The 14726-nt window shown below is 44.3% G+C and overlaps 1 protein-coding gene across 1 annotated transcript in view; it reads left to right on the forward strand.

Annotated features, from left to right (window-relative positions):
- The window catches only part of TNN (tenascin N), a 28849-nt gene that overhangs the window by 8786 nt on the left and 5337 nt on the right, over nucleotides 1-14726 (forward strand). Inside the window, 11 exon segments of the mRNA XM_005443352.3 lie at nucleotides 2187-2450; nucleotides 3316-3501; nucleotides 4029-4129; nucleotides 6179-6257; nucleotides 6260-6419; nucleotides 9234-9272; nucleotides 9274-9497; nucleotides 10497-10586; nucleotides 10589-10693; nucleotides 10696-10752; nucleotides 12134-12397. Coding sequence (XP_005443409.2) covers nucleotides 2187-2450; nucleotides 3316-3501; nucleotides 4029-4129; nucleotides 6179-6257; nucleotides 6260-6419; nucleotides 9234-9272; nucleotides 9274-9497; nucleotides 10497-10586; nucleotides 10589-10693; nucleotides 10696-10752; nucleotides 12134-12397 — 1569 coding nt within the window.

The following is a 14726-nucleotide window of genomic DNA, read 5'->3' on the forward strand; positions in this document are numbered from 1 at the left end:
TACAGCCTGTGAAAGTGGCCTCTGCTCTCTCAGTGAGCAAGCACTACAGAGTTAATACACACAGCATGATCCATTTTGCTACTGTTTCTGAGCACATCTCCACTCCTACTTAAAAACTTCTGAGTCCAGAGGCAAATGGTTCCTTTCTCAGCATCTGTAGCCAAGCATTGCTCTCCCATAGATGTCAGATTGCCTTTTCTGTTCCACTTTGGGTTCTGTCTCTGCATCCTGGGAGATTTACACAGAGCACTGTATTTATTTATCATTATTTTCTTTTTTTTATGTGTCTCAGATTATGACATGACATATTTTGTTGTATATCGCCATAGTAACTGGAATGCCTGAACATCTAGAAGTTACTATCAAGCATGCAACAGTATAATTGAGGACTTAAAATTCCTTCTGATGGAGAAATAGAGGACAAGGACATATTGAACAGCAAGTATTGGCCTGTGCTCTTTCTAAACTTTGTTTCCTGTCACTCCAAGAGTAGCACTGTGGGATATCTGAAGATGAATAAACCAGCAACTTAAAACAAGGTATCCACAAAAGCAGTTTTTTGCTATCTCAGCAGTTTAACTGGGAAGTCTTTGTGCTGATGCTGTAATCAGGAAATTGGAAAAGAAAGAGGTACTCTTTGCTGTTCCCAGGGGAGCCAGGGTTCCCAACAAGCCCCCGTGTGAGCTCTTGGCCCAGCCCTGGATCTATGGATGTGCTGCTCATTCCCTGCTTGCTCCAGCCTCAGCCTGCTTCTGGAGGAGAAGCTGCTTAATGGATAGAGATGGATGGGAGCCAGCAGGATGCGAGATGGACTCTGGCATGGGCCGCAACCACCCGTCCTCCTAATTCACCTCCGCAATTAGTGCTGTGCCTGTGAGGAACCCTTTTGCTTCAGGCTAGGAGGTCCTCTGCTGCTGGAGAGCAAGAAGTGGAGGTTTTCAAGGGTTATCAAGTCCAGGTCCAGGCAGTGCCTCCTTCCCCTTCACAGCCCTGGCCCTGGCCCAGGTGTGTCTTTGTCAAGCCCTGAAGTGCTGGGGTTTGTCACATCGGCTGGAGGAGACGGCTCTGGTGCATCTTGGGGCAGAGCTGAAAAACATGTAAAATCCATTTCCCCTGGGCTAGAGTCACTGCCTTTGCAAGAACCCCTCATACATGTTCTGAAACACAAGTTGTCCTAGGCATTGTCCTAAATGGATGATATGCTTTCTTATGCTACACTTCTCCTCTTCAGAGAGGTAGATACAATCCTCTTCTGAACCACACCATACGTATTTGGGTACCTTGTTATTTTACTGCAAAGCTGGATTATTGAAATTCGGCTTCTATATCACAAGGAGAGGCAGGATCAACATTTTCCTATTTTGTACAAAGTTTTCATTAAAGGCAATGTCATGCACATATTGAGGGTGGAATTTGGTGAAAGCTGTGAATTACATGAGGGAATGAATGCTGCCTTTCAAGTGAGAAGAGTCTCATGGTGTTATGTGACCTGATGTTGCTGACACATGCCTTTTTACAGGCAATCGATATCTATTTTCTTCTGTTGGTTAGTACCTTGCTAATGAAATACAGCTTGTAGATGGTTTGATCAGTTTATGATGTGCTTACTTGTAACTAAAATCAGATAAACTACCTGACAGATGTTCGACATTGACCGCTTTCAAGGGCTGCTTCAAAACCTGATGAGCTGTCTGTCTTGTGGCAAAACAGTTAAGGCAGATTTGCCCAAATCTCCTCTGGGCACCAAGTGTAAGTTTCCATCAGGATAAAAGTTCAGTTTTCTATCTCTGCCATGGAGAAGCTGTGTTCCCCAGTTTTGGGGACCAGTTGACATTTTGAAATAACTCTGACAGTGATGTGAAAAGAAGGTTTTGGCTTGTCTTTCTCATGCTAGAGGTATTGGAAGGGACAGCTTTATGAGAGAGTTTTCCCCATGCTAGTGTTGCTTTAGAAGCTGGGAAGAGTTTTCCAGGGAGTTATTTTAATTTTTACTGACTGCACTATTCATGTGTATTTAATGATACGCTGTTAAGCAGAAAGAAGTGGACAAATCCAAGATTACTGCAGCCTGGGAATTCTAGTTCTGCATTCTCTCTGTATTCAAAATAGATTCGAAAAAATTTCTTGCTTGGCCATGTGGCAAGACGTCGTCCTCATTGTAATGTTTTCCTTTGTTTCTCTTCCAGTGCTCAGTCCTCAGAACCTGCAGCTGCTGAACTCTACAAAGAACTCTCTGGCTGTCAGCTGGGATCCAATGGCTGATGTGGAAAATTACCTCGTTACCTATCATCCCATAGGGTATGAGACATTGGTGAAATAAGTCCACATGCCCAAAGAGCAGCTCAGTTATGAGATTGTGGGTCTCCACCCCAGCACCACATACAATGTCACACTTCGTCATGTGAAGAAGGGGATTGACAGTGAGCCAAAGTATCTAGAAGCAAGTACAGGTAGGAGCAGGCAGTATTTTCTTCAGTCAGAAGCTGTAGATCTTTAAAGTTAATTTGAACAAGTAGAGTGAATTGTTTGGCTTTGCAGGTTGGTAACATCCTGTCTGAGTGCTGGAGTGTGCTTTCTCTTCCCGGCCTCAGTTGCAGATTTCTGTCAATGTTCTTTTCTGGGCAATCTATTCCCAGATATGTATCATTAGGGCTGAATATATTGCAAACTTCCTCTCTTTCCCTTTATCTTGTCCAAATCCTACTTGCATTGACACCCCTGAATTCCAGGGAATCCATAACGTTGTCTGCTGCAAGAAACAGGAATGGAAGCGTGCAAGATAAAGCCAGCATGTTATTAAGAATAATGCACTGTTTGACTGGATGCAAAAGGGACTTTAAAGTAGGCAGGTTGTCATTCCTAGGTACTAATTTGCCGAGCATATCTGCAGCAGCAAGTTTTCTTCATAGTTTCTTCCCAGGACTAAATGGGCCTGATGCTGCTGAGGTTAGGAGGTTGAGTGTGGAAAGACTGCATGTCTGAAGCAGTCCCTTGAGAACCGAAATGCCATTTTGTTAGAAGGTGATATTATGCTGTCTGCCTGCACTTGGCAAGAGCAGTGAGAAGTTTGGTTATTTTGACATTTCTCTCGCTTCTAGCATAACAGGTGGGAGCTGAGAGCCAGAAAACTCTTGAGCTGGAGTGAAATAATGATTATGCTGTACTTGCTTAACTCTTCAGTTTGGCTGAGGAAAATGTCTGGGGTCTTAGAGCCCGTGACTGGGTAGGGAGGAGGACTGTTTAGCAACTTTGTATCTTATATTTACCTTTTTGTGCAGAGGCTGCTTCCTCATGGCCCTCTGCTATCCTTCCCAGTCCTGTCTGCACTTAATGCTGTCTGGATAACAGAGGAGATGGAACACTCCCTGGAAGTGGGGTGGGAGAACCCGCCAACAGATGTGGATTATTACAAGCTGAAGTTCAGATCCCTGGTGGAGATGGATGAGAAGCAAGTTATGGTGCCCAAAAGCAATGACCCTAAGAGTGGCTACAGTATGACTGGTGAGTACTTGTGGGTATTCCAAACTGGGCAGGGAGAAGTGGCAGGAGTGATTGACAGTCAGACCACAGTCCTGAGACGATTTTTCTTTTGTGTGTGGATGGCCAGTTTCAATTCACCTCGTGCCTGCTGTAGTCTAGGGTGAGATCTGCTGGGGTTCCCCCATCCTGTAATAATGGGTCTCCACAGGGATGAAGCCTTTCTACCCTGTGGATAGCAAGTTACAAGGAATAGTCATTCAGCTTTAATTCTGTCCTTGTTAGGGATAAAGAATATGCTTCTGTTTCCAAGCTGGTAACACTGATGTTATGGAAATCCCCACTTGCTATAGTTAATGTCAGCAATAAGGGTAAGCCTAGGCTAAAAGTGCTATCGAGGCATTCTCAAGACAAAAGGAAGTTAGATAGTAATTTTTCTTAAAGCTATTTTGTTTAGTCTATCCAGTTCTAGGTTTGTAGTAGAAAGGAACTTAAAGTTTAGATTTCTGTCTTCCCTAATTGTTGGTAATGCTCCCTTTTGCTCTTTGTAGGCTCGAAACCTGGCACAGAGTACAAGGTCACTGTCGTACCTGTGAAGGACAATACAGAGGGGAAACCATCCTCAGTGAGTGGTAGGACTGGTATGTGGAAAGTTTCTTTGATAGTGATGTTACTACAGAGTTCAGGGACAGATCTGTCAAGATGGCAGCACTAAAGGTGCACAGCTGGCTGCCTTCATGCATGACCTGCAGCCAGGTCTGCTTATATCTTGTTTGGGCTTGTCTACGTTGTATATTAAACACTAAACCTAGCCATAGCTGAGTCTTTTGCCTTGATTTTTAAACCTACAGTAACTTCTCCCTTAACTTGACTAATGACTCTAGCCAGACTCAGGGTAAAGCATAGTAAGCTGGCCTCTGTATGTAATAACAACCCTCAGACAAGCTCAGAGCTAGGTCCAACAGTAACTCAAAGTTTTCTGGTTCATGACTTCCCTAATGAGATTGTTGACAGAATGACCTTGCTTAAATCTAGCGCACACGATCTGTGATCTGGGTATGGCCCTTCCTCGTGGATCCTTGGGGCAGCTGCCGCCAACTGCCTCACGGCTATTTGCCACTGATATGTCTGGTCTCTGAGCCCAGGAACAGCAAGGAAGACAAGATGTTCTTCTTCCTTCTTGTATTGCCCGACTCCAACATTATTTTTCTGGTCACCAGACTGAACAGAATAGTTGGACCGAGGAGCATATTAGCACACTGTTGCCAGGCGTGCATTTCCACTGGGGCTGTAGTCCCAGCCTGCTGTGTGTTCTGGTATGCCTGCCCCATGGTGGTGAAGTTGTGCTTGTCCAGCGGACTGCACAGTGTCCCAGCCCTGGCATTTCTGTAGTAGCTTTAGTCTTCACCTCTTATATCTGAAGTGACTGAAAGGGCTTCAGCTCCTTGCTGGCCCTTAGAGGTTGAAGCTTTGGACTGCTTTATCCTGTAACAGAGCCCAAGTCAGACATAGTAATCTCCTGTATGAGGAGAGCACAGAAACATCTTTAAGCTGGCTTCTGCTCCAACTGTATGCTCAGCGCAGCTCAGAAGGCCTGGCAGGTTCTACTCTTACTTGACTGTTGTCTTTCCTGTAATGGAAGCCTAGCCATTCCAGACCTGACTGTTAAAACAGATCTGGAAACCCTGTTGGTTCATTGATGCTTCAAGGTCTTTTTTTTTTTTTTTTTTTTTTTTTATGAAAAAGGCAAAAAAAAAAAAGGCAGAATAATTTTGAGCTATTATATTGCAAAAGAGAGCTTGAAGAATTTTGAACTCTTGTTCTACCTATAAAATTCTGGGAACTCTGAAATATGTCTACCCAAAGGATAGGCATGCTGCATTCAAAGGCTGAAAAACCCCAAATCAGGCCTGACATTCCTGAGGTTGTCTTTTAAATTATTCCATTAAAATAAAATTGATTTGAAACAACAGAACCTACAACCTCCATGCTGCCATTGAGGTTGCTCTTCTTCCCTGTGTAGATTCTGATTATTTGCAGCACCCTCGGCTTGTGTTTTCAAGCTGTTCTTCACAGACATGGGGCTGCAAAACTTCTTAAAAAGGAAAAAAAAAATCCACAATGAGTAATTCTGCTCATGTTCTTATGTAATGCCTGGAACTTAGGAGCTGTGACTAAGACGAATACCAGCTATTGCAAGAGTTACCACTAAACTTTGATTCATCACTTAAAATAGCAGAAGCCCTGGGGGAATCTGAGAGACAGGTCTGCAGGGTAGGCAGAAAGGGAAGAGCAACAAATGGCTGATACTGCAGGCAGAGAAAGGATGGGGCCTATGCTTGGTGCTGTGAGGAGGGCAAGCAAGAACGTAATGCTCAAGTCTGTACCCATGGAAGGTGAGGCAGGTAGCATGCAAGCTATTCCTGCAGAAAAAAAATTGGAAGTTTCCTCTAAGTGGTGGAACAGTCCTGCTTTCTAATGTTTTCATCTAAATGGTGGGAACAGTCCCCACTCTGACCATGCTGGTTGCCCACAGATGCCTTTCTTCTCAAGGGGCTGTAGGAGGGAACCTAGGTGATATGTTTTAGCTGGCCATAGCAGCAAGGCAAAAATGAAGGAAATGGGCATGTGTCGTGGCAGGTTTAATTCAGCTGGAGTTTCCTAATCCTGTACTCTGAAATGTTCTCTCAGGACTTGATAGCCCAATGTGGCAACTGATCGGGTGACAGAAGATACAGCCGCTGTCTCATGGAATAAAGTTGAGGCTCCCATAGACAGGTATTGGTGAGATACACCTCAGCTGATGGGGACACCAAGGAAATAGAAGTGGGGAGTGAAAATGGCATGATCACCTTACTGAATCTGAAGCCAGGCATAGAGTATGTCACCCACATCTGGGCAGTGAAGGGGCCCCAGCAGAGCAAGAAGGCGAGTACCAGAGCTGACAGGTAAGCTGCAGCAGCAGAGGGAACTGAGTTTGACATTCAAACTCCTTAATCAGTTTTACTTGTTTTAGTAAAGCTTTTCCTGCTTTGCAGAGGTTTGAAGGCTCTTTGTTTTGAGCCCTGCTGTGGACAGGCCCTGTGGTAGGCAGCATTTACTACTGGTATAAAAAACAGTGAAACACAGCCAAAATGAAAGCCTTGTAAGTGGGATGTGTCGTTTGTGCTTTTCTTTTAAAATGCCATAAACCACCTCCAAGCTTTTCTTTGGGTGGCTGTTGTGGCCTTTCCCAATAGAACGAGGCGGGTCATGCACATTTTGTACAAATAGTCATGAGTGTTTGTTAAAGAGGAAAACCAAAGTTATTTGGGTCATGGCATAAATTGAGAATCACTTGGGGAATCAAATCTCCCAAACAGGACATTTGGTTGCTGTCCCTTGGTGACAGGGAGTCTCCATTGGAAGGTGCTTGCATTTGCAGCTAGATTGGGAAACTCCTTGAACCAGTTTTGCTCAGTTCTTATAATCCAGCCAGTGATGGTCCAGTGTGGCTGTGTGTGTACAGGAGCAGCTTGTACTGGTCACTTAGAAACATTATATGTGTGCAATCTGGACTTCTACAGCAGAAATTACCTGGGGGAGTGTTTGGGATGCTCCAGTCAGGATGCTAACCAACACATTTAAGCATATAAATCAGACCAGACACAACAGGAGCTGCCTCGGAGGATTTGTAAGACTGCCTCAAGTTCCCACCCAGCAAGGATCAGTTAGGATCAGTTAAATGCTTAATTATGAAGCTTAGTCAGTCACCTGCTTTCAAGTTGGTCCATTGTCTCAGGCTAGCCCATGTTCTCACTTGTACAGGTGACTGGCTAGGAAACTCTTGGACCACCCAGGTTGTGAAGGAGTTAAATACATTGCATATGGGTACAGGCACAGCCCATATCCAGCTGCAGTACTTTTATAACTGAAGAAAAAACTTGATTTTCATATCACACAAGAAAATCATTCACTTGATTTTTCTTGCCACAGGTGAGCATCTTACACTGCTAACTAGCCGAGTTGTGATTATTCAAATACATGTTCCCAGTGTGCACTGTTCTAGGGTGACACAAACAAACCTCAGCATCTTTCATTAAAATGAGAAGTAATGTGTTTTCATCTCACAAAAGAGGCGAGATTAGTACACACAGGTGGAAAAAGCACAACTTTTACCATAACTAATGTGTGGTAAATCATAGTGCAGCTAAGCTGGTGTGTGGTAAATTACAGTGTGGCTGTTAGATGGTTGTGCATTTGTGCTCTGGAGTTTAGAGCCTGCAGAAGACTAAGCCGGAATAAAATGCCGTTGCAATCATTTGGGATACATCTGCAAGTGCTTCATTGCTCCGACTGCTAAGATGTATTTAGCAGTTAGTGAAGAAAAACCAAAACCAATAAAAACAATGCTCTGTGTAAAGATCATGGACTGTTGGGCTGTCCTCGAAGGGCCATGTTCCCGCAGGCTGCATTGTGGTAGTGACTTAAGGCTCGTGAATTCTAGCATCATGTTTCCATCTGTGAAAAGGGCAGGGGAATGATTGTAATAATGGGAGGAGATTGAAAGCGGCTTTTTTTTCTAGTGGAGAATGTGAGAGTAGTCCTCACTCCTTCAAACCTTCTCTTAAAAAATTTGCCAGTGTAGCGTAGTGCCCAGATGGCTGACAGAAGACACAGTCACAATCTCCTGGGATAGGATCTGGCCTCTGGAAGACAGGTACTTGGTGATATACAATAAAACTGATGAGGACACAAAGGACATGGAGGTGGGGAAGGACAAGAGCATTGATGCTCTGACAGGACTGAAGCCAAGCAAAAAATATGCCACTGGCCTCTGGGCAGAGAGGGGAGCCCAGCAGACATCAGGGCTGTGACAGGTAGGATGTTTTGCTTTAGTATGAAATAACCTTGTTCCAGGAGAGCTGCATTTCAGACAGATTCTGAGGAGGTGATTTGGTCTTGGGGTTAATTTCCAGAGCAACCCAGGCAAGAGGCAGTGATCTTCAGAAGGCAGTTGGGCTTTCCTCTTTGCTGGTGCAGGGCTGGCTGTTCTTTTGTCTCCCCCCAACAGAAAGTCCTGCTGTTGCTGCTGTGAGGAGGAGACCTAGACCACAGCTGAAATACCTCAGAACTGAGCACCTTCCAGCTTTGTAGTTCAGGTCCATCCTTGGTAAGAAATAAAGGATGACAGGTGGAAGACATTGGCAGGGCCCTTGAGGGGAAGGGTGTAAGTGTAGCTTCATTGGGACAATCTGCATTCTTCACTCCTAAGTGTTCCTGCAGAAGCCAGCGGCCTAGCTCACCTAGCACAGGAGCAGAGGGCTGGCTGCCTTCGCACTGACATGCAAGCATGTTTACCAATGTGTCAAGAGTGGCAGGGCTTGCAGGTGGTTAGCACCCACTTTTTATCTACTTGCACTGTATCCAACAGTACAAAATGATTTGGCTCTGCAAATGGTGATATTCAATGGGACTCGCTTAAGTGTCAGTTATTTACACTGCATGATCAAAACTCAGTTTATAGCTACAGATAAAACTTCTGTTAGATTTACCAGTTTGAGCTGGAGGAAAAAAAACAGGCAAGCTTTTGGACACACAAGCTCTTTTTCTTTGGGCATAGAATTCTTTCTCAAAATTCACCTGTTTTTCCAAATATATTTGATAGTCTTAATAAAACATACTACCTCTGCCTATAAAAACTTGTGTTGTCTGTGTCTTTAGACCACTGTGATTACCACAGCACTATACTGAAACTTCTAATAATTATGACTTCTGCTTACAGAAATCGACAGCCCAACTGAGCTGACAAGTGATGGAGGATGCAATTACTGTTTCCCGGAACAAAGTCCAGGCTTTAACAGACAGATACAGAGTGAGCTACACTGCAGCTAATGGGGACACAGAGGAGAGAGAGGTGGAGAAAGACAAGAATATCACTACCTTGGCAGGACTGAAGCCAGGCATGGAGTATGTCATTTGCATCTGGGCAGAAAAGGGAGAACAACAGAGCAAAAGGGTCAGCACTGAGGCTATAACAGGTAAGTGGGCAATATATTTTGTTAAGACTGTAAGTTACAGCCCAGCTTGCCCTTAACAACAGTGAGTACGTCCATCCCAAGACAGTTTCACAGCAGAGGGAGATTCAGGCTTAACAGATCAAGTCTTGAGGTTAGTGCGTCTTGCTGTGAAACCTTTTCAGCATCACCACAGAGAGATTCTGGTTACCTGTATGTACTACAAATGGGCTGTGTTGTGAATACTAATAGGGATTAAGGAAAATGAAGCCTTTGCAAAAGTGTCTCATGTATTTGTGTAGTCTTGTTTTAATTGGTTAATTTGTTTATCCTTCATCGTGGAATAAGGAAATGCTCAGTTCCTTTTTGCGGATGAAAATATTGAAATGCAGAGAAATTAACAGAATACAGGATGCCTTTTCTTGCAATAGGATGATTAATCCTGGTTCCTCAGTTGTTCTTATTAGGACTTTCCCCTGTGTTGCCAGTCCTAGTTAAGGAGGTATAAGGGATCTGCCCAGTGTGAGGGTTGCCAATTTATAACAACACTGTCAAGCTGAACGTCTGAATCCATTGCAAATGGTTGTAAGCATTTGCAAGACTCATGCCCTAGGTCATAGACTGGCTGAAGTAAACGTGTACCTGGGTCACTCTGATCTCTTAACAAAAGAGCTTTGGTTGGCATCTGACTTTCTGGAGAGATGACGTGTATGTGAGCTTTGGAGTCTTGTGGCCATGAGGAAACAAGGAAGTAACAATATCTTGCTTTGAAAAGGCTCTTTTCTGTCCAGGTAGGACTGGCTGTGTAGTTTCCTAGGAAAGCATGTGTAAGGATTAAAGACAGACCCCAGTCAAACCACCTCAGACCTTGACACCTCCCAGCTTTATGGCTCTAATTAATGTGTGATCAGAAATGGAACTTGAAAAAGGAAGACACTGGCAAGGCCCTTAAAGGGGGAAAGAGTGTCACAGTACAGCCTGATTATGACAGCCTGTGTTCTTCACTTTTAACTGTCTCTGCAGAAATCAACAGCCCAGATCACCTGGTGACTGACCAAGTGACAGAGGACACAGCCACCATCTCCTGGGACAGGGTCTAGGCTCTCCTAGATAGGTGAACTACACCTCTGTTGATTGTGACACAGAGGAGATGGAAGTGGGAAAGACCAAGACTACCACAAGTCTGACAGGACTAAAACCTGGCATTGAATATGTCATCTTCCCTGGGCAGAGGAGGGAGCCCAGCAGAGCAAGAGGATCAGCACTGAGGCAGTGACAGGTATTCTAGAGAATCCTTTTGCTTTTACATGACACCGTTGTGGAGGTGACCTCAACTTCTGTCCTGTTTTCTTCTGACCTATTATAGAGCATATACTAGACACTCGTTTGTCTTGAGGGGGCACCTTCAAGCTTCACATAGAGATAGTGCTAAGTGTAGAGAACTAATAGCTGCTCTGTTAGTTCAGAAACTATCAGCCCAGTATGAGCTTCACAGCTCTTGCTAAAGCACTGTGATCCTTCGCTTAGCAACTTTGCCTGCTCTTTTTGGTCTTCAGGTATGCTAAGGTTTGCAGTTGTGGCTTAGCTCTGCCCCACAGTATATGCTACTGCTGTTGAACCGTCCTAAGTTTAGGCAGGATTCAACTAGTTTCACTTATAAGAATAGTATTTATCAATGAATCAAGACTTTGAAGGAAACATGCTTATCCTAATCGTCTTCTCCCAAAACATGAAAGGCTAGCAAATGGTTTGAGCCTGGATTAGGTCTTTCTTAACTGTCAGTAATTCCCTTTGTATAATCAAGACTTTTGCTTGCAAAAGTTGACTGCTTAGCTAGGCTGAAGACTGACTGTTCGGCAGAGGACACTGCTAGCCTTTCCTGGGAATGAGGGGGAGACAGGGCAGGACACAGGTCTTGCTGTCCTGGTTAGCTTGAAGCCAATTGTGGTGTGTGTCATCTGTATCTGGGCAGGGAAAGGAAGCAAGCAGAGCAAGAGGGCAGGCACACTCTGAGTGGCCTCTGGAAATCTTGGAGTACGATGGTTGCAGCTATGGAAGGAGGAATGTAGTTTCACGTGGTGAATTAGCTATGATTATGTTCTCCCTTGGCCACTTCTTTTACCGAGGTCTTCCTTCCTCAGTTGTAATGTAGAGAAGTGTTATACCTTGCTGGCACCTCACATCTCAAAAAGAGGTATTTGTGGGAGAGGCTGATAAAGGGGAGCAGGGTGTTGGTGCTGCCTCAGTCTCTCACATCTTTTTCTTTGCCTCCCTGTATCTGTGTCAGCCAGGACTCCTGAATAATGGTCTAATGGATCTTGCTTAAGGTTCATAAGAATTTAGGTTTGACATAGCCTCAGATTTCAGTTGGACCTTCTGCACAATCATTCTTCCCTGTATCTCTGCTTGATGATACTTAGGAGGCCTCTGTCTGAATATGGCCATGTCTCAGTGCCTTACTTTGTCTTACTCCAGTTCTGCATTGTCAATAGCAAGTGTGGTGATCAGCTACTGAGATCCAGTAAAGCTACAGATGGGTTAGTCCATGTCATCCTTTCCTTCCTGAGGGTAGGGTCATGGGGCTTTAGAAAACAAAAGCTTTAAAGGGAGCATGTGTCTTTTAATTACCCGCCTTTTCTACTCTGCACTTTATTTCTTAGAAATGGACAGTCCCAAGAATCTGATTAGTGACGTCGTGACAGAGGACTCGGCCACCATCTCCTGGGACAACGTCCAAGCTCCCATAGACAGGTATATGGTAAGCTACGCTTCTGCTGATGGGGACACCTATGAAATAGAAGTGAGGAAGGACAGAAGCACTACCACCTTGGCAGGACTGAAATCAGGCATGAAGTTCCCTATCCATCTCTGGGCAGAGCTGGGAAGCAAGCAGAGCAAGAGGGCAAGCCCTGACACACTGACAGGTAACTGTGGGCAGAAGTGAAAGGAAACAGGGTAGAAGGGACCCTACTCTCTTATTATTCTGTGTTTCGTGATCTCCCTTTGCATTACTGGGTGATGAAGATGCACAGTGGTAAACCCATTCTGGAGATAAATGTGTAAGTATAGGCTACTATAACAGACTGCTGCTATAGATGATTATAGAAAAAGCAGATGTCGTCATACAAGAGTGATGACAGCTGATGGTACCCAGCTTATTTCAGTAGTCCTTAATCAAAAGCATGTAGTGCTTCATGTGCTGCTATCAAGCCTAACAATAACAGAGGTTTAACAACCAAAGTTAAACCATTTTAGAATCGCGCACAGTTAAAAAGAATGGCCTGCCCTTTGACTACTAACCTTAGACTGGACCTTGGAGACTGCCAAACAGGCTTAAATCTGTCCTGTTCAGTCAGCCATAAGGATTATGGTGTACTGGGAACATGTCAGGGTCATTCCAGATCCATTGCCTTTGCTAATGTACTTTTTCTTAGTTTATGAATCAAGCTGGTGCGAGTCTCTTGAGGCCAAGAGACTGAACCTATCTGGAACTAGAAATGCAAGCAGAGTTTCTGCGAACTGAAATGTTATAGTGGGGTTTCTTAACTGGAATGAAAATGGAGACACTCAAGTGAAATGAAATTTCTGGGAGAGGGAATGCTTTAAGCATTGGTGTAGATATTTTTGAAATACCTGCACTAAAAACCCTCATGTATTCTTTTTTTTTTTTTTTTCTTTCATCTTTTTTTTTTGTGTGTGTGTGTTATATTTCCAAAAGTAATGACACCTCTGCTAAAATAATACAGGTACGGAGGGGGAAAAAAATCCTCCAAACAACATTTTCTTACACAAGGTGAATGCTGATTATTCCCTAGCGTTAAACCCGGCTGCAGCAGCGCCCATGGAAACTGCGGGCCGGCCTGCAAGAGCAGCGCTGTGTAAGGCCGCCCTTCCCACCCCTTGCTTCTCGTCGTGGATTTGGTACCTTTTAGCTCCCTCTTCTGTCCAGCGGGGGCTACACACGTAGTGAGCTACTCCGAGGTGTCTGGGTCGTTTTACTTTAGCCATTGTGTAGTGGTCTCCCAAATGAAGCATAAGTTCATTAGATATTGAACTAATGCTTAAATCATTAGCCTATGGCCTTCAGTTATAATGCATAGCCAGTGTTTTAGACACGGTGCTGTGTGGATCTTGGTGTCACTGTCCCTGTTGTTCTTGTATTTGGTGGTTTGATTTCTTCTCTGCCTTGTTTTTGTTTTTTTTTTTTTTAAGCGGTAACTCGATGCTTGAGGAGTGCAGCATTTCCTGGGAGAAGGCGTGCTGCTCCACTCATTTATCTAAGACAGACGTTGCTTGTCCTTGTTCTTTCGCTGTGGCTTTTAACAACTGTAGAATTTCACTGATGTGTTATGATTGTTGTTACGCTTATCCTTGTAGCACTCTTCAAGGTCTGGGAAATGTTGTGGCCTGGTTTATATGGAGAAGAACTGAATCAATGGACAATGACATGTCCATAGTCTCCCAGGGAGGTTTGTGGAAGAGCAGGGAATTTAGATGAATTATTTAGTTACCGTTTGCTATAAACTCAGGTGTACTTCAGGGTTGGAGCACTCTTCGCTGAAGGCCAGCACTGCCCACCAAGAACATTCTCTCTAAAACCTGGAAAGCCAGACAAATCATACTCTTTACATTGTTTTCCTTAACACGTTCCCAAAATATATAGAATATAGCAAGCACTGGATGAAAATTAGGGAGAGGCTGCTTCTATTGTTATTATTTCCAACTGAACTTTAGAAATAGTTTTTATCCTAAGGGAAGAACTGCAGCCCTGTTGTGGGTATTTCATAAGATACTTTTTGACAACTGCTGTGATCTGGCATTGCATAAAAATAATTCTGTTTGGGCAGTCTGACTGCACAGGAGAAGTCTGGCTAAGCCCTTGATGTCAGTGAGGGAGCTGGTGTCCCATATACAGCACAGACCAAACTGTAAAGCTGTGGGTTTCCTTGTATTCCTGCACTTGCTAAAGAAGGCTGAAGCATGACAACAATGAAACCCATGAAGTCATTCTTTATCTGCAGTAGGGCGACAAGGTGTAGGGGCTCTCAGCAGGGCACACTAGGACCATGCCCCAGGATTGAGGCATAGAGCTCAAACCTGACCTGTCTGTGAATGCTCCTCAGAGATGAGCCTGATGGCAACTTCTCAAACAGGCATATCAGGAGCTCCTGTACAGTTGAGCCAATTGCAGGGCTCACAAAGCATCCCAGACCAGATCCATAGCAGGCCTTGCCATGTTTGGTCCAGGCTCCT

Source organism: Falco cherrug, chromosome 12, assembly GCF_023634085.1.
Source record: "Falco cherrug isolate bFalChe1 chromosome 12, bFalChe1.pri, whole genome shotgun sequence".
NCBI lineage: Eukaryota > Metazoa > Chordata > Aves > Falconiformes > Falconidae > Falco > Falco cherrug.